This window comes from Phaseolus vulgaris, chromosome 10, assembly GCF_051622355.1.
Source record: "Phaseolus vulgaris cultivar YP4 chromosome 10, ASM5162235v1, whole genome shotgun sequence".
Lineage (NCBI taxonomy): Eukaryota > Viridiplantae > Streptophyta > Magnoliopsida > Fabales > Fabaceae > Phaseolus > Phaseolus vulgaris.
Window position 1 is genome coordinate 45,358,566 of NC_143507.1, and position 20,836 is coordinate 45,379,401.

General features: G+C 31.0%; 3 protein-coding genes across 4 annotated transcripts; 1 reads left to right on the forward strand and 2 right to left on the reverse strand.

Moving 5' to 3' along the window:
* Positions 1–49: 49 nt before the first annotated feature.
* Positions 50–2,181, reverse strand: PLMT (phospholipid N-methyltransferase). The gene is made up of 2 exons (XM_068623096.2): positions 1,812–2,181; positions 50–467 (listed from the first exon to the last, which is right to left on the reverse strand). The coding sequence occupies exons 1-2, from the start codon at positions 2,054–2,056 to the stop codon at positions 218–220; spliced, it is 495 nt and encodes a 164-aa protein (XP_068479197.1). The 5' UTR covers positions 2,057–2,181; the 3' UTR covers positions 50–217.
* A 7,815-nt stretch (positions 2,182–9,996) lies between these two features.
* On the forward strand, positions 9,997–12,605 carry LOC137818322 (putative N-acetyltransferase HLS1). Its single transcript, XM_068621668.2, has 3 exons — positions 9,997–10,472; positions 10,716–10,846; positions 11,627–12,605. The coding sequence occupies exons 1-3, from the start codon at positions 10,248–10,250 to the stop codon at positions 12,474–12,476; spliced, it is 1,206 nt and encodes a 401-aa protein (XP_068477769.1). The 5' UTR covers positions 9,997–10,247; the 3' UTR covers positions 12,477–12,605.
* Positions 12,606–14,584: 1,979 nt separating this feature from the next.
* Positions 14,585–19,193, reverse strand: LOC137818323 (ACT domain-containing protein ACR11). 2 transcript variants are annotated; one of them, XM_068621669.2, is made up of 10 exons: positions 18,709–19,193; positions 18,252–18,309; positions 17,953–18,078; positions 17,638–17,732; positions 16,510–16,594; positions 16,355–16,414; positions 15,583–15,638; positions 15,295–15,400; positions 15,077–15,145; positions 14,585–14,907 (listed from the first exon to the last, which is right to left on the reverse strand). In XM_068621669.2, the coding sequence occupies exons 1-10, from the start codon at positions 18,843–18,845 to the stop codon at positions 14,845–14,847; spliced, it is 855 nt and encodes a 284-aa protein (XP_068477770.1). In that variant the 5' UTR covers positions 18,846–19,193; the 3' UTR covers positions 14,585–14,844. The 2 variants fall into 2 exon arrangements, 1 of the variants encoding a protein (XP_068477770.1); XR_016516281.1 differs by lacking the exon at positions 15,583–15,638 and having other exon boundaries at positions 18,709–19,078.
* Between the last annotated feature and the right edge of the window lie 1,643 nt (positions 19,194–20,836).

Below are 20,836 nucleotides of genomic sequence, written 5' to 3' on the forward strand. Positions count from 1 at the left end.
TTCATTAAAGTTAACCACTTAACGCTATGACTCGTTTGAATACATGTAATGAGAACCAGAAAGAAGTGTGCAGTTCATTAGAAGTAATTTGATGGAATCAGAACATACAAATAGAAATGTTCATTCCAGAGCTGTGGAAAGAAACAGCAGCATACAAGAATTTGGAGTTTCAGGTGCTACCAAATCCTCAAGTTCTTTCTAATCTACTGAAATTCAATCAGAGGAGTGGTTTGGCACGAGTAGATTGATCTTCCTTTGATTCCACATGCATGATAAACACATATGCTAAAACCCAAAGGAGAATGTATTGAAAAGGAGCAAACCAGAGGCATGCAAGAAGACTCATAATGCTGCCAACATATTGAGGATCTTTGATGAAACCAAAAGGGAACTCAGTAACCCAGGGGATATTTTTTCCAAAACGTACACCGTAGTATGTGCCGGCCTCGCCGAGTAGCTGATAAACCCTGTTATTTGACAATATTATCATTAGCCATAGACAAACTTCAAAGCAACAAAGTCAAGTAAATGCACCCTAATTAAAATTAAGGAAGGCTCATGAGATTATTTGGTAACATCAGAAGCTTTTCAAAATAAAAATGATATGGGAAACAAGCTAGAAAATTCTTAAAGTATTTCATCAAAAAAGCTGCCATTCCTCCAACTATTTCTACCTTTAGTATTTCATCCTGGGAAATCAATTTGTAAACCAGTATTTCATCTATTGGATTCACAATTTGTAAAACAAGGCCATTATTATACCATTTTTATTAATCACACACAGGAGTTTTGTGTTTTCTAGTCCATGATGAGACTTGGCAGTGAAAACTTGCCTTCTGCAATTATGACATGCTTATACAGAGAATCTGTTTAATTCTGGTTGCATTAAAGCTATAGTCATCCCAACAGAGACATCACAACTTCATACCACAACAAGATACAATATTTTTCATAAGCACTTCTTGTTGAAAAAGTAAAATACAATAAAATGAGTTTCTTCATAAACTAATTTTAACATAAAGATAAACTAATTTCAAATTTTATTCTTATTTTTCTTTTATGAAGAAACTTGTTCAAACATATCTGTATTCTTCAAAACATTTCCATCCCACCTCTTACATAGAAACTTAATCCATTAGACCAATTTTCAAATCAAACTGAGTGATTTGCTTCACAAGCATTCATAATGACTGCAGCTTACTACAACACCAGTAAGATCTGATTTGCATATTTCAGTTTTAGTAGACGCGGCACTAGTATAAATAATGTCTCACACAGTTAAAGTCTAACTAACCAGCCAACAAAATCACTGAATAACAAGGCTAGAATTAAGTTACACTAACCACACATTGTCCATAACTTAATCAGTTCGACAAGATTCCCAGAATAATGCCTTTATGTCACCACCAAATATACTAAACTAAACACTGCCAAAACTTTACAAGTATGAAATTCATCACCGTATGTTTAATTGCAGTTAGAGGGGTTCAAAAGTACTTTAACTCTCAGAAGTACAAAATTTTCTTTCTTTCTTTTGTGTCCTGAAATTCCCAGAAGTACTTTTCCAACTTTAATCCAAAGGTGGCCTAAACAAACTCCTTTTTCAAAAAGCCAACAGAGATCGTCAAACTTTCCTCATAATATTAAATGAACAACCCAGTTAAAAAGATGTTCCATTTCAGCATCCAATAGTAAAGTACATGAAAATAAAGGAAGCAACTTGGTAAACCGCAGTATAAGATCCAGAAAGTTGCAACATACCCAGAAGAGAAAACAAGGCAGAAATGAGATTTTAGAGAGGAAAAGAGAACCTGAAGTTTAGGAATTGGCCAAAAGCCAAAAGGGGCCAAAAGTAAAATGGAGGAGGCCAGTGAAATGTGGAGACAGAGAAGAGGGAGATGAACTGAAGGAGCTTCAAGAAATGAGCAACGTGAGCCATAACAGTAGAAGGGTCTCGGCCTCTACCACAGAGCTCCACCCATGATTGGGGCCAATTCCAGAGACAGTAATAGAAGGGAAACGGTGACAACATTCCAACAGCCGCTGCTATTCCCATAACTCTGCAGATCCTCTTTTTCGGTAACACACACCTTCTTCACATATCATATGCTGTCTTTTTCTCGCTTCTCACCAACCCGGGACACAAACACTGTCCATGTTTTTTTTGTTGGGTCCAAAATAATTATTGTGAAAATTACAATTTCTAAATATGGACTTAGTTGTGCGCCAGGATTTGTCTGGACCCTCTTAAATAATGTCTACGTCGCTTAAATAATGTATCTCGTTTCTCAGCTATATGCGATATTATATACACGATAGTGAAATGTTTAATTTAAAATATATTTATTAACATTTTTATATAAAATACTAATTTTTTAATGATGTATTTGTATTATTAAATGTTTAATTTAAAATATATTTATTAACATTTTTATATAAAATACTAATTTTTTAATGATGTATTTGTATTATTAAATGTTTAATTTAAAATATATTTAATAATTTTTTTATAATTTTAATACAATTAATATATATATATATATATATATTAATTTTAAAAAAATATTTTGAACCAGTAATAAGAACATTTTTTATTAAAAAAATTGAAACAAATATAGTTATTCACATAGTATATTTTTGTTGTGAAATTTATATAATTTATAATTATATAATATAGGTGAATTTAAAAAAAAAATGAGAAGAGAAAAACAAATGAACCTGTATAGATAATAAAATGTTAATTGGTAAAAAGAGTTAAGTGGCTGTTTTAGAATATTGATAAAATCTATATATTTTAATATCATGTGTAAAAAAATTAAATTAAATTTTCGTTATTTACATTTATCACTCTATTTGATTTCTTAGGTTAGCTTCTTGCACAATATTTTTTTCAAAGTGATGTAATTCTATCTGTTTGATTATGAGAATTATATTTGCGTTTAAAATTCTTTTCCTTTATAAATTTTGGTTTTGTTGTGTAATATGTAATTTTTTGTAACGTTAATAAAGCTCAATTAAAAAATAAATACAAACATAATGATCTAATTGAAAAAAGTAAACTTTATATTAGATTTTTATATTAGGAATTATAGAATGTGAAAGATATTTTCGGATTTAAAAACATATTTTGAATTTAAAAATGTATTTCAGATTCTATAATTCAAAAGTATTTTTTTTAAAAAAAATGGATTACAAAATTTAAAAGATATTTTTGAATTTAAAAATATTCTTTTACATGTTATGGAATGTGGGAAGAAGCTATGAAGGTGCAAAAAGATACAGACATAGAAGAGATCCTAAGTCCAATGAGATTACAAATACAAAACCCAACACTGTAAAGACTGTTTCTTTCTGCACCTCCATATCTTCTTCTCTCACCTCCATACACAACATGAAAATATATTTTTATTCTTTTTGTGTCACCTCCATAAACTAGTTTCTGGATAATCCGGAATACATTTGAAAAAAGACTTCCGGATTACATAATTCATAAGCTAAATAAGACTTTCAGATTATATAATTCGGAAAGTAATCATGCATATGAAGAAAGGCTTCCGGATTACATAATCTGGAAGCTAATTATAAATTTGAAAAATGACTTCCAGATTATATAATCCGGAATTTTATAGAAGGACATTTTTGGAAATTTAAAAATTTATGGAGGTGAGAGAAGAAGGTATGGAGGTACAGGAAGAAACAGTCCACTGTAAAAAAGTTATGAAAATGAAGGTTAGAAGAAAATTTGTGTATCCAACATTTTCCTGGGCTTCAAGCCCTTCTCCAAATATGTTTATTAATTTTAAGAATTTATAATATTTAATGAATAAAATGTGTAAACTTTTTAAAGTAGGAAAAAATTGACTAATATTATTTAGGTGTTATTTTATTTATTTTGGGAATTAATTTAATTTTTTACTACAGTTTAAAGGGCCAAAATAATTAACATATTTTAATGATTAATTTATCAATTCATTATTTTGAAGACTAATTTAAAAGGAAAAATTAATGGTGAGATTGAATCGGACATTTAATCGTTTATTAAAAATAAATTTATTGCTGTGTAATTAATGGTAACATCATTGTGCACACACCAAAGAAATAGAATGGCTTTAAATTACTTAAGTGGAAAAAATAAATTAGTTTAATAGTCTCTTTATCATTTATATGTTAAAGTTAAAGAACATTACAAATACATCTATTGTACCAAAGTAATAATAATTAGAAATATTTTTTATAATGGAGTAAATAATATGATATTTCTTGTAATTATTTGTGGAAATATTTTGTTTTCAAATTATCTATAACAATTATGTGAAAATGTAGTTTAAACTATATAATAAATGTTAAGTAAAATATAAATTATTATGGTTTAAATATGTACCATAACACGAAATTGGTTTTCGTCCATTGTACTTGTAGTATGAAATGATTGGAATAAGTTTTTTTTTACGTGAAAATGATTCAACTCAAAGTTCCACTTTATCAATCTATTGAAAGTAGTTGAATTGGAGATCAATCTCTAATCAAAACAACAATGAATTTAAAAAAAATATCAATTTGAAAAAAAAAAAAACAATCATTTCACACACAGAAGAATACAATTCAATCATTTTCATATTAAGTTTAAGACACAATTCAATCATTTCCGCACTAAGTTTAAGACACAATTCAATCATTTTTGTACTAAGTTTAAACCAGGAACGAAAACCAATTTCGTGTTATAATACACATACACTATCTAACCCAAAAACCAATTTCGTGTTATAATACACATACACGTATCTAACCCGATTATTATTTAATTTATGCATTTAGTTATTAAAGCAGAATATTGATGATTATGATGAAATGGGTGTGAGGTAGGAGATTATTTTGTAGGGTATGGACCACCTTTGGTATTGCAATGTATGTGATGCCATGCGCAACAATAAAAGTGAGAAACCCAAACTTTGATGCATCTTAGTAATCTCACTAAAACAAATCAAATAGATAGCTTTCAAGAAGTGAGTGAGGTTGGCACATCAATGCCTTTCGGCAACCATATTTGTGTTTATCATTAATCAAGATTTCTTAACACTCTAATTATTAACACCCCATAAAGATGGGCCACTTTAATTCAACTAACACTAAACAAATAACATGCATTCTTTTATAACCCTAACCTAAACTTTCATTCATCTCTTCTCATTAATATATTCTCACTCCATATACACATTATTCTACCCAAGTGATCAATTATTTGGGTCAACATATATAGATTAAACCTCATCTCCCCTTTTTCTTTTTTAATAAATAGGGAGAGATTCTTGATGCATGCAATTGACCAATCTTAGCTAAAGATGTGACTGATGTTTTAAAGAAGATTTATGTAATATCTACAATAATTTTATTTAAGGGTTAAATATATTTTTCGTCTTTTTATTATAATACGAAATTGATTTTTATCCTTAATTTAAACTTTAGACAATCGAGGTACTTGTAATATGAAAATAATTGGAATACGTGTCTTTATGCATGTGGAATCACTCCAGTTTGAGATTCCACTTACATCAATTCTTGAAAATAGTTACAGTGAAAATCAGTCTGCAATCAAAACAATAATAAAATTTGAAAAAAAAACAAACAATTTTTAAAAAAATACTAATAATAATTTCACATACAGAATGATCCATTCTAATCATTTTCATATTAAGTATCCGAATGGTCTAAAATTTATATTAAGGATGAAAATCAATTTAGTGTTATAATACAAAGACCAAAAATATATTTAATCTTTTATTTAATTACAATAGTTGATTTTCCTTAATGGGTTAATCTATTATTAAGAAAATTTTAATGAATAATAATATAGTCCATTTCTTTATAAATTGTTAGTTATATATAGGTATATGTTTTGGTCAATAGTTAACTCATATCCAAACAGCATGACATTCTTAATTGTTTATGTGCAGTTGGATGAGAAAGCCAATGATTTGAGACCACATAAGCTAAGGTGATAATAAAGTCTCCTCATATATTTATTTATTTATATGAATAAGTATATTACATAGCTTAAGGTGTTGTTTGCTTTAGTTAACATTTTTTTATATGGTTAGTTCTGTCGGTATGCATCCCTACACAAATTTACCTAAGAGTACATCTTTTTTCTATTTCTTAGACTTTCAAATACTAAACTTGCTTTTGGACTAATGGGGGAATATTTTTATAAGTATGGTTAGTATAATGATTAGGGATAAACCATATTTATTTTATATTTTAAAATTTTCCTACTTTTTAGGTGATGGACCACCTTGTTCATGTGATGCCAAACGCCACAACTTAAAGGAAGCTCACCATTGTTTAAACACAATGTAAATAATTTCATGTGTTTTACTAATTAATGTGAACATAGAAGAAACTAGATGCATGCTTATCACTAATTTGGAATGTTACTTTATGTAGTGCCTCATTCTTTCAACTTGCACACCTCTTCTGACTCTTTTCTTGTGTTCTTATGGAAGATTTTATTCACTCATACACCTATGCTTATTAGCCTCTTCTAGATTTCATCTTGCTTTTTTCTTTCTTCAACAATTTTACTTGTTTATGCTCACAAAATTGTACTTTTCTAAGAAATAAAGTTATGCCCTATAAATAAGTTTTGGTGCAAACTATGAAATATCATTTCTTGATGCATGTCAACCCTTGAAAAGAAATTGTATTTAAAAATAGAGTTAAATATATTTTTGTTCATTTACTATATCACGGAGTTGATTTTTATTCCTTGTCCAAACTTTATACCATTCATATACTTGTAGTATGGAAATAATTAGAATGAATCATTTTGTATGTGAAATAATTGTTAGTCTTTTTTAAAATATTGTTAATTTTTTTTCAAAATTAGTTGTTGTTTCGATTGCAGACCGATGCTCACTATAACTATTTTCAATGAATTGATGAAGTAGAACTTCAAATTGAATTAATTTCACATATAGAAAGACTCATTCCAATGGGTCTTTCTATATGTGAAATAATTGTTAATTTCTTTTAAAAGATTGTTAATTTTTCTACTGTTTCGATTGCAGACGGATGCTCACTGTAACTACTTCCAATGAGTTGATGAAGTGAAACCTCAAATTGAATTAATTACACATATAAAAAGATTCATTCTAATTATTTTCATACTATAAGCACTCAGATGGTACAGAGTGTGAACTAAAAACAATAATCAATTTCGTGTTATAGCATAGAGACGGAAAAATATATTTAATCCTTTTAAAACATTAATTTTGAGTCTAAATTGAAGAGTAAAAGTTTGTGGACTGAAAAAGTTTGAGGGTGAGTCCATAAAGTTTAAGAAACTAATAAACTCATAAACCATGGAATTTAATAATGTAAAGTTAGTTTTTTTGAACAGAATTTGCATAAATTCCTTGGCAGTCACGCCCACTTGGGCATTACTAATGTTAATTTTTGTTGAATCTTATATTCAGAAAAGATTGGTTAGTGTCAAAGTTATTGCAATTTCGATTTAGTCATTAATTTACTCAAAGAAGGAACACGAGAATATAGTCAATATAATTCTTCAAGTGAAATCAGAATCGAATATAATTTATTTGCACATTGTTATGGCCAGTCACAGACAAATCAAATTTTGTATGGTAATCTAAAATATAATAAACGAGCATTAATTAATGCTATCCCATTTGCAATATCATCTTTTACATATGATTAGTAAAATTAAATTTTAATTAAATTTCATAATTAACATGATTTATTATTTTTTTTTTATAATGGTGACTGGATTGAATACTTTTGTACTTTTGAAAGTAGATATTGTATAATGATATACTTTGTCTGTATTTTTATTTTTTAAAAATGCAAAACCAGCTCTTTCTGAAGATTTATTAAGAATAAACAGATAATAAATAAAATACAATTTGTAATTGATAAGTTTTTAAATATCTATTTAAATATATTTTATTTCTTAATTTCTTGAGAGAAAAAAATATTAGAATCTTGTATATTATAACCAATTTGTTTGAAGAGAAAATGTGTATTCTTGAAATAATGATTGATTCTAAACCTGAAGCTAAAATTATACCTGAATTAGAAATTTTCTAACAATCACTTTGTTGTCTCTGTCTTGTTTATTCTTTGTTTTTATTTTCATGCTCAAACCCCTTTTGTATTTATGGTTTGCTTTCAATTTGATAAAAAGTAAACTTTATGTGTTCATGCAAATTCGACCACATTCACCACTTTACTCAAATCATTTTATGAAAAGAATAACAGTAAAATTGATTCGATTGAGACTCTTGTTCTTTTGACAGAATTGATACTGTTGGAAAACATATTTTCAAGAAAAATTAGTATCAAAGATATGGCAGGAAGGTCATATGCAACATTAATGCAGTCACATCAGTTTTTCTATGTTTTCTAGGCATCAAAGTTCTGCAACCATGGCCTTAAAAAGAACATACGTGTAGCTTTGAGAATTAGGTGTTTTTTCAGATTAAGACTTTGATGTTCAGCTTTGACTATAATGGTTTCAAGAGAAAATTCAGGAAAACTAAAAGTGATAAAAGCTGAAGAACAATGAAACATATTTACCACACCCTTGATTATGAATTACCAAAGTTACAAAAACATTGATGATTGAGAACACAAATTCCTGATGTCAAAGTATATGCTTTGGACATATTATTAATATGGCAAATCAGAATTTGCAGCTCTATCTTGACCAGCTTCTGATTTTGGTGATAGTGCATTGATCATGCAAGTCCAATCAGAACCTTGGTATATGCATAGCTTTCTTCTGTATTAAGACCTCTCTGTGTTTTGATGTTGAGAGAGTTGTTTTTTGCTTTTGTACCATTTGCATGTATCATTTGGAGCAAGTGGTTCCAGTGATAGGACTCAAAGTGTCTAAAATTTTAGATTAAATTTTGCATTCCTTAAGAGGTAAGTTGTAGTACAATTGGACCACAGTGTAGCAGTTATGAATGAAGAAACTTCATCCCAATTTAGAAACAAGACACATCAGCTAATGAGATATGGGCTTGGGGTGAATGAAGGTTCTAGGGAGGCGCGTAGCCATTGAAAGAGTTGTTCTCTCACAACACTTGGCACCATTCTTTTAGAACATAAACAAACAAAGGAATGGTACGGTTTGAATTGAAAAAAGAGCTCAATTTGTGCATATGATGATGGTGATCAAAACCCCACTTTTAAGCCGCACAGTAGCATCCCACATGTTCACCAAAAACGTGGTGAAAGGCATGCTTTCTATACCACCTCCCCCAATAATTGGTGAAAGGAAAGTAATAAGATAAGGCCTTTATTTATGTATGCTTCAGGCTTCTAGTCTTCAAACACCTGGGCGAATCTTGCAGAAAATTTGCCATCATGATTCTAAAGAACACTAAATGACCCACCATCTCTTTTTTCATTCAACACCAATAAGCAATGAGCAATGAGCAATAACAAGACAGAACTAACTAGAGATGACACAAATGGTAACTAGTACTCAGTTAAATCACACTTCTGATCTTAAATCACATAGTTTGAAAGTGGAGCTTTTTTCTTTGGATAGGGATAAGTGATAACTACTCTTGTATGAGGAAGAAGGGACAATTATTCAATAGTTAAGGCACTACTTTGACTGCAGATAAACTTTACCTTAAACTGCTATTGCTGTCATTGTTGTTATCATTATTAGGACATCATTATCCTCATATGGGCATAACACATTGTGAATGCGAAGACTGGTTAGTGCACCTATCGTTGTTATTTCTCTTCCTTGTGCACATTCAATGGGAATGCTAAATGAATTTGAAATTTCAACCCTGGCATAGTTATCGAAAATAATGTGGTTTATTATCATCACAAAAAGTGTGCAGCCGCACCAGTGCTTATTTAATTTCGATATGTACATGATGTATTGGATCACGCACTACAAACAAAAGAAGATATGAACATGATGTAATATTATGGAATAGAAATAACAGAATACAAGTTTAGATTTTTTCCATCTTTTTCTTTGCATTTTTGCCAAAAGAACAAGGTCCACTAAACATTGGGGAGGTGCCACGTATGCATATTCTTGGGGCTTCTAAGATATATATATGCACATACAGATAGGGAGATGAGCATCAAAAGCTGATTGAAGCTAGCACAAGTGAGAAGAAGCAAGGGATAATTATTCATCTTCTTTCTCTTTGGCTTACTATTCATTGTTCTAATCATCTATACCATACCATATTACCATGTCTCTAAAGATAGCAGCAGAAATTTATCCAAAATCACCATCAGAGACAGTGGAGGAGCCATTGATTGTGGTAAACGAGTATGATGAAGATAGACACAAGGTGGCAGTAGAGAAACTTGAGAGGCTTTGTGAAGTTGGGCAGAGTGGAAAGCCATCTCTTGTCACTGACCTCATGGGAGACCCCATATGCCGTATCCGTCACTTTCAATTGCATGTCATGCTGGTAAGTAACCAGCTACAAATCTAACTAAAAATCTCATTATTTTTCAGTTTTGCACTGTCTTCAACTTCAATTGGAACACACAAAAAATATGTGAGTTTGGAATAATACTAGTTTCACACTTTGAAATTGTATGATAACCAGCTTGCATTTCTTCAAAACCAAAGTAGGATTTTTATTCTTTATATAGATCTGTTGCTGGTTTTGAGCAAGGCTAACGAGTGTTGCATTTGGTAAAAATAATAGGTTGCAGAATATGGAGAAGAAGGAGAAGTTGTTGGGGTGATAAGAGGGTGTGTAAAAACAGTTACAAGAGGGAATTCGGTTTATGTAAAACTGGCCTATATTTTGGGGCTCAGAGTCTCCCCTCGACACAGGTTCTATTCCACTCTGCTCATATGTTATTGGTTTGCTTGCTTCAATCTTTTTCTGCACTGCACATTAAAGTCATCAAAAGGAACTCAGAATGAGTACTTTTGATTAGTCCTTTTGGATTTTAATGTGCATGTGTATCAGATAAATACCAAAAGGACGAGTCATAATCAGTTTTCCTCCAACTTGTAAAAGCAAAAGTCAGTTCTGAAACTGGTTTTGCTTCTGTTCTGTTTGGCATTGGCAACTCCTCTTTCTTTCCTATTCCATCCCTTTCTCTTCAACTAGTTGTGTGCTTTCTTGGTTCTAATCTCATTCTGACCTTATAAAATAAGGGAAACCAAAAAATGAGAAAAAAAAGAAGCGGTGGAGGATTAGATTCTAAGAAAAAGAGAAGGCAATGTTCCTCGTATCATGGAAAGGTGAAAAAAGTATGGTTAAGCTAGCCTGTCATTGACACATGTATGATGTATCCACTAAGACTACTTTAATAAGAAACTGCAATTGGATATGATGTCTTATTCTTATATTCAACCATCTCACTGAATTTCGTACAAAGTTCTTCATCTAGACACCAAGGTCCACACAAACCTTACTTTTCCATTCAGTTCAAATATTCCTCATGATCCACCTCTAGTGCACTTCATTTTAATTTCCATTTCATCACTTTTAATTGCATATCTATTTCTAGATAAAAACATACCGAGACCAAAAAGCAGTAGGTATACATGTTTAGATACTTGATGAGGCAACAACAAGTAAAAGACTTATCTTGGCATATGCAGGAGATTTGGCATTGGCACAAAACTAGTTCAACATTTAGAGGACTGGTGCAAGCAAAAAGGGGCTAAGTATGCATATATGGCAACTGATTGTACCAATGAGCCTTCAGTGAATTTGTTCACAAAAAAATGTGGGTACTCAAAGTTCAGGACTCTAACCATACTAGTGCAACCTGTGCATGCTCACTACAAACCAATCAGCTCCAATGTTGCTGTGCTTCGCCTTCCACCACGCCTAGCAGGGTCCATGTATAACCAGTTGTTTGCCAATTCAGAATTTTACCCAAAAGACATAGACTTAATCTTGTCCAACAACCTTAACTTGGGGACTTTCATGGCCATCCCCAAGAAGTACTTGTCCAAGTTTGATCCAAAAAGGGGCATTCTTCCTCCAAGCTATGCAATATTAAGCGTGTGGAACACCAAGGATGTGTTCAAGTTGCAAGTGAAGGGTGTGTCACCATTGGCACATGCCTGCTGTGTAGGTACGAGGTTGTTGGATGAATGGATGCCATGGCTAAGGCTTCCTTCATTTCCTGATGTTTTTAGGCCATTTGGGGTTTATTTTGTGTATGGACTGCACATGGAGGGAAAGTGTGGTGCTCAACTAATGAAGTGCTTGTGTGCATTTGTGCATAACATGGCAAGAGATGGTGGTGGTTGTGGGGCCATTGTGGCTGAACTGGGCCAAAGGGACCCAGTCAGAGACGCAGTCCCACATTGGAGCAAGTTCTCATGGGCAGAGGACATGTGGTGCATTAAGAATCTTCACAAGGGTTCTTCTCAAACCTCTGATTGGTTCACTTCTAGATCCTCTTCACCAGTAATATTTGTTGATCCTCGAGATTTTTGACACTCTTATGGTTAACTTTTATAGAGGAACAAGATGAAAATGTGGCTAATGCCTTTTCTTCTGCAACTGTAAGCTGTAAATTAAGTAACTATTTCATCAAGTGAGAATGATATACATGTCTCCCATCAATCTGCATCTTAATCTGTTTAAAAATTTGAAGAATTTGCTATAATTGACCAATCTGATGAAAGAACAATGATTTCAGCAATGCATCTAATATTACACACACAAGCAAATATAGTTTTACTAACTGAAAATGTAGGACATGAAGACACAAAGATCGAGTTTCTAAAAAATTAATGTATTTTTTTTTAAAATTATGTTAAAACTGTTATAGAATTGTTAGAAATCCAATAAACATTTTTTGAATTAGACACTTTACCGATACATGTCCTATGAGTGTTGTGTCCAATACGTCCGAGCCTCATAGGTTATAAGCGGTTTTTTGTTTTTGTCACACTGCAAATAGTTTTCTTAAAAAGACATAAGTATATATGTTAGGTTTTCTATTAGGAGCTATGAGGAGGGTTAGGGAAGATGCTTACATGCTATAATATATATTAAGAAATGAACTTTAAGCTTAACTCAATCTTATAAAATCGGTTTATAAAGTAAAATTTGCACCACCCACTCCAACACACTCTCCTCATGTCGAGGTTATCAACTCATACATTATACTACATATTATAAGTGATCTGATAAGATAACAACTCAATAACGAGTTGACTGATAAGTCCAACAAACACTCATTAGAATAGACTGAAGATGACTCTAATAAAATCGACTTATAATGTGAAATTTGCATCCGCTCTAACCATATAAACCAAAATACTCATGAAATATATTGAAACAACTTTCTCCACAACATCTTTTAGGAAAAAATGAGCTTATACATTAATTAATTTATACTAATTAATACTCATTTTCTTATGTAGTTTTTCAAAATTTTGTTTTTAACTTATGGATAACCTAATTTAGTTTATGAATAAAGTTTGAATTTGTTTAATATTTGTCTAGAAGTCTTTAAAAATTTTCGTCGAAACAAGCTCATAATATTTTTCATTAAGATTTATCACAGATTTTAAAGGTAGATAAAGAAAATACACTAAACATTAATGTAAATCACAAAACATTTAACAAAACTTATAAACTAAAGAGTGTGGATGGACTCAATATGTTACTTCAGTTAAAGAGAAAATTTATTTGGTAACAATGAATAAATATATTAGAAATAAGTGGATGGAAATAGAAAAATAGGATGATTAAAACATTTGAAAACTAGGGTGAAAATGAGTGCTAGTTTAACAAAAGTAGAAAAAGAACAAAAATAATTTATTAAACCCAAAATAGTGAGTGCTATTGATGAGAAATCGATTTTTTGACATTAAATCAATAATTATAAGTAAAAATAGATTGTTTTCTCTAAAATATTAAAAATAGATTACTTTATCTAAAACACAGGTCAACAGCAGATTATAAACCATAATCGTTAATTATTTTGTAAGAGAAATATGAAAACAATTTAACCAAAAAATTAAAATACTCGAGCTTATACCTTTTATTTCTTTCTTCTTCCATTTTCATTATGCCATACATTTCTATTTCTGATCTTCTATTTCTATTTTCTTTGATCTATTTCCGATCTATTTTAAGGAAAAATAATGAAAAATAGAAACAAGAAAAAAAAATTAATACTTTCAATTAATTTCTTAAGAGAAGTAGATAGTAAGTGAAGGAGTTGTAAGAAAACAGTATTAGAAGATTATAAAATACATGGAAGTCAAATTGAAAATCAGTAAAATATTTTAACAGATGGTTAACATACATATTTCATTAAATTTATTTTAAAAATATAATAATTTTATGAATTTTATTTTTCAAAATTACTTATATTGCATGCCCCTTATAGATATATATTAATAAAATCCAATCACTATTAAGTGATTGAAATATTAAATTAGAATATGATATATAATACATGTTAATTTTTTGGTATTTATTTATAATTTATTAAAAAAAGATAAAACAGGATTCAAATAATAAATTTTGAGTATGATTTGTTAGGTGAGTAAGTAATATATAGGCACTATTGGTTGAAGAAAAGTAAAGAAACTAGAAACCTCTTTTTTGTAATTAGAAACTTGAGATACATATTATAAGTATTTTCAAGAATAAATACTCAAATTATTATATAAGAGTGGATTTATAATCCTATTCATGTTAATTCAACTTTATGATTTGATGCAGTGTGGCTATCAGGTAGCTGTATTCATCATAGGTCTTTCATATGACAAAAACAGTGCAAACATTATACAATCCCATGGGAGAGAGAACACAATGTGCTGCACCATGTTCTAAGAAGTCACACTCAAAAACTAGATTCCTCAGTTGTTGGACGCCTCAAGAAATATCTAAAGCTGTTAGCAAGAACCTGCCATATCATAAACATGAATCTAATTCAGTTTAAAAACTAACATGTTTGATAAAATTGGTTTCTATTTAGAGATTTTCTTGTAGTGATGACCAAATTTCATTAGAACCTAATTGCATGGCAATGTATGATTTTATTTTGATTTTTATCATTACAAGATTAAGCTTACCTGCTGCAGAGGCTTGATGATTGCTTTACCATTGTAGCTGACATGAAACTTTGCCTTAGCCAAGAGCCCCTGGGTTCAATGAAGTCAATGACAGATTTTTTATCAGAATGGCAATTCCATTGTTTTTTGGGGTCCAATTATTGAAGTGATCCATTCATTTTGAATGAGCATGTCAAAAAAAGTTGCAGGTTTTGGAAAAATGTTGTAAACATACACACCTCGGTGTCAAATTCTCCTGATTCAACATCAATGTTTACGTCAGTAATAATCTTTACAAGATCAACCAATAATCCAGGCCGGTCAGCAGTCTCCACATACAGCAAACTGCAGAATGGAAAACCAGTGAGTAACCACATCCATGTATTGCTAATGCAAAACTAGCACAGAACTTGCTTTTCTAAAGCCTCAAATATTTTGAAAGTGTAATATCATCAACCAGGCAATTTTTTTGGTTCAATTAGGATTTCTAGTATTGGTGTTAAGGAAGAACCAAATGAATGTATCACCTTCGATCTGGGCCATCATCGGAAATATTTATGTGGGTTGCTATATCTACATCAACCTGACAGATATTAACAAAGTATAAACAAGATTGTAGAAGACCAATATAGTCAGACAATTAGTTATAACATGAGTCCATTATTCATGTTAATGAATTTTACAGAGATGCACACGAGTTATCATCAAAGCTTTCTCATACACAAGTTAACACACCTCCAACTCTTTAAACAAGTTTTTTTTTTTCTCACTTTCAACCGCTAGCTTCTTGTTATCCTTCTTTGTAAACCTCCTATCCTTGAAAAAAATTGTCCTAACCTTGAAAAGTATTGCTTTGAACCTCACATGTAAAATAGGGGAGAATTGCTCTTCATTTTTCTATCCAAATTCCCAAACCATCTAGATTTAAACATTCTCTTTTCTATGTTATGTTAGAGGACAAACTATGAAAGGTATACATTAACATTGCTATAAGGAGAAACCAACATGCTTAACTCATTGCATGCCAAACAACACAAAGCTGCGGATACTGTTAGGAGTCCCGCATTCTTCAGGGTAAGTTATTTGGTACTAAAGTCTAGAAGTTCTCCCACCAAATGCTCTTGGGATTTTGTGGTTTCATATATAAAGAAAATATTTCCTGGCAGCTAGGATATCTTTTAACACCACAAAACAAAACTTCTGCACCTCACACTGAGTGAAAAAATAGAATCATATTTTACAATTCTTTTAGGTATTCATATTATACAATTGAAACTGAAAAGTATAGGCATTCATCACCTGCTCTTTTGGAGGCAAAAGTCCAAAAGCTGCTCCCAATGCTAACCGGTAACTTGACTCCTGGGCCACCAGTTTCAAAAGTCAAATTAGCAACTTCCTTTTGTCTTCTAACAAAATTAAGCTCCAACAAAAAATAGGGTAGTTGGTAAGTTTACCGGATGATATTGAATAAGATTATTTATAATTGTCAAACGAATTGCCTCTAACAACTCTGGATCTTCCACTTTTCTGCCAGTATCACTGCAAAGAAATTTCCACCAGCATATCCAATGAATTAAGATACTAGTTCAAGACTTGATTCAAGATAATTGTTGTTTAAAAAGTGAAATTGAGCCCAAGTTCCAGCAAGTTTCGCTTTTTAGAGTGAATTTCTAAAGTTTACGGGCCAAGCCAGTTCTGAGGTTGTGTTTCGCTACATATACTTGTGTAACTTGTAATCAGACACTAGAAATTTTCAACAATAATAGTGATTGTTATTTTGATCTTGCAATATATGATTCTAATATATATAATCAGATTATAGTATATAAATGAGTATAAACCTCACTTTAGAAATTAGTTTTGTAGATTAAGTTAGGCTTAAATTCACTTTTCAGGATAATATCAGAGTTTGTCCTAGTAAAGTTTGTTTTGGTAGGCCAGGCCTATATACACTTTATTAGAAAAATATTATCTAATTTTGACCACTCTTCATCGTGTTGGAATTTCTCCTTGATTGATGGAACATTTCTCAAGAAAAGTCATATCTCTTCATGAAGAATTACATCTTTTCATCAAGAGTAACACCTTTTCATAACCCTATATGTTCAATATACACAAGAGAAAGAGAGTTGTGTTTCCATCATACTTGGTGAGAATTGAAAGATGGTCATCTAAGAGAGATTAGGTTCTTAAAGAGAGACTACTTGTATTCTTATTTTCATATTGGAGATCTTTTACTGGGCTAGGTCCCATAGTTTTTCCTTGCTCACATAGAGAAGGTATTTACTTTAAAATTATTAGTGTTATTCTTCTTCCCTACTTTTAATTTATGCTTCAGCATAGTTCGTATTTTGCGTTCACAGGAGAGGGAATTTAGTATGTTAATTCCCAACACATCTACCTCTTTATAGAGGAGCCAACTCAGTTCAGACAAGAAGAAATGACTCACATCAGCTAAACAACATAATCATTCTTAGATACCATTTAGCATACATCAGTAATAACACACGAAGACCAATACTGGGAGCAACAAAAGCATTATAACGGTCACATACATAATGCATAATGCATGTAAAACTTACGCTTTTGTGATGGAAAACTTGTTGTGCTTGCCAGATGAATCCAGAAAGACATTTGCCTTAACAACATTGAGACCTAAGTTTTTTAATGCATTCATCTGCAACCCAAGTAGAGAGTTCGTTTTTGATATCCTCTTTCTATTACTGAACACTATCAGATGTGTTTTGACAAAATAAAACAACAGTAATAGAATAACACAATTAGACATTTCTTACCCTCATAATTTCTGTATTAAAATTATTAGAACATACATCCAAAAGTAAAAAGGAAAAACATTAGATAAGTGAACAATCTAATTTACTAAGAGAATGACTTACTGTGTCAAGAAGTGCCCCAAGCCGATCACCAAAAGTTATCTCCACCATGGTTGCATCAGGATCAGAGTCTTGGTCAATTATAACTATGGGAGTTGGAATGGTGTCAGTCTCGCCTTGATTTCCATCCTGTTCTTCACATAAAACAAATTGAAAGCAAATCTGTTACTGATCTGTGAACACAATCAGCAAGCATCAGAAGAATAAAGTTTTGGCTGTTCAGAACTCTGAAACTCTGATTGCTGTTTGAAAGGGTTTACATAGATTGCTATGCTAATCCGTTATCTGATCAAGACACATACCTCCACATCAGTAACAGGTGCCGCTCGAGGGATAATTGTAGTTCCAGAATATGACAATCTGACAAAAGTGCACATACAATTAACAAACACAATGTACACACATCATCGGGGTACAATCCCACTCACTTCAAATTTTAAACTTTTACTAGTCTTTCAGAAAAAAAAGGACAAGGGTGCAAAAGTATTTTGAGAAACTGTGAAGTGAATATTTGTCAGGAAACACTCAACATAGTCCTCCAAGTGTTCTACACAAACTAACAACAATAAAGGTAAATAATTACTTTCCTGAATAAACATGTCTAAGCAAAGGAACCATATACAGAGCAAGTTCCACTCGATCAAATTAAGAAAATAGAATACAGAAGCATTATAACAGCAACACAAAATCAGAAACATAACAAGAACATTAATAATCATAAATAAAAACTTGAACAGTGATGAATCAAATGAAGCATACCCTCTTGTGCTAGGGATGCGAAATGGTTTAGTAGCAGCAAACCCAGGCAAGACCCTCGAGAAAGGGGCGCTGCAAATGGGTTTCTCCCAAGCTCTCCAGCTACTGAAGTGGAGACCAACACTCATAACCACGACCATTTTGTGTTTTTGTTAGAAAAAAGCTTTCTTTAGAGCAATAACCTTGAAATGTTGAAGAAAGGAGCTGAGATGAAGAAATCAAAGTGTTGAAGAAGGCATCAGAGAGAAGAACTGAAATTGGGTTGAGAAAAGATTGATGCTTGGCATCGCACGTTACTCTCTAACAAAATCTGAAACGTCGATTCATAATCTGTTTGGGCATCTTTTGTTTTCGTGTGGATATGATGTTGTCCATTTGGAGTCACGACAACCAACCTTATTAACAACGTCTCGTGATTAAGGATTTCACTCAAACAAATTAAACTTTCATTTTGAAACATTTTTCAAGATTAAAGTATCTCTTCTTACATTGTTTGATTTTCTCTTGAAACAAGAAAAATTATACTTTGAGAATTGCATAATTAAATACACCACTCTACAATCTCTCAAAATTTCTTTGTCAATTTAGTGTTGGTTGGTAATAGACCACCACTCTCATCACAAATGCTTTATCTTTATTGATTATGTTTTTGGAAAAATCTTTATGTGTTTGGATTGCCTAATTAATATAAAACATTTTTTTTTCTTATAACATTATTTAAAGAAATTAACTTGATTTTGTATTTATTACATCCTTATCCCTTCCCAACTACCAACTTTCATGACTCATCCAATTTAGCTACCAACTTTCATGACTCATCCAATTTAGCTAACAAGTAAGAGTCATAATGCATGACTCATCCAACGGAACTCTAAAAATATTTAGAGTGGATTCACTATTTTAATATGCTAACTTAAATTAAATTCACATAATCTATCAAGTGTGGGGTGAGACAAGCTAGTTCGCTGCGTAATAAGCATCTATACCTATATATAAAGGGGATTCTCCTCTTAACTGCTCTTAATTTTTTTTTCTATTTTATTTTTATATTAATATTTAATTTTATTATTGTATTATGGTCATTGTGTCATTTTTTATTCTCCTCTTAACTGCTCTTAATTTTTTTCCATTTTATCCTTACTTAATAATATATTGTATTAATTTATTTTGGTTATTTGGACATTTTATAATTTCAAAAATTAATAAAATAATTTTAAAATTTATTTTATTTGTTATTATTTAACTGGAGAGTGGAGAAAATGGAGAGAGTGGAGAGATTGATTAATTACTTTTCTGGTTTAAAGATCTTTTTCTCTATTAAATACAAAAATTAAAAATATTTGTAATATTTTGTGGACCACGAGTGAAGATTTGCTACGTTACTTTTCTGATTTAAACTAATATTTTTTTTTATTAAAATTGATTTAAGAAACCGATTTTATGATTATCCATTGCACATAACCCACATATCCTACTTCTCACTTTCTCTCTCCACTACTCTTTAACTTCTCATTTTAATGTTATTAAGACAAATTGTTTTTGAAAAATAAAAAAAATACTAAAGAAATAAAAAATCGGATACACAGCACATCAGTGCATGTGTTCCCGCTAGTATTAATAAAAAAGATTTTTTTTAGTATCCCATCAAATTTTTTTCTGCATATCGTCAATCAAGAAATCAAAATAGTTGTTTCAGATTCTGAAAGATAAAATAGTTGTTTGGGAAAGATTTTTTTGAAATAATTTTTTTTCTTCTAAATTTTCATTTATCGACTTTATATTATGAAATTTAAATTCCAAAATTAATGAGATGCAGAAAAAAATTAATAAGACACCAAAATAATATTATAATAAAAAATATTTTTTTTTCTTATGACAGTTGTGGATCGCAACACTTATGGAGGACGAACCAACCCAATTTGTATTTTTCAGATCAAATGTTGACCAATAGTGAGAGCCTGCATTGTCTAATCACAAGCACCACAACCTATGCAACTCAGACACTTCTCTAAAATGGCGTGTCTGTGTCAGATACTCGTATCGGACACCGACACTCGTATAACACTTGTAGGACACGTATCCATGAAGTGTCCAATTCAAAAAGTATTTGTTGGATTTTTGAAAATTTTAG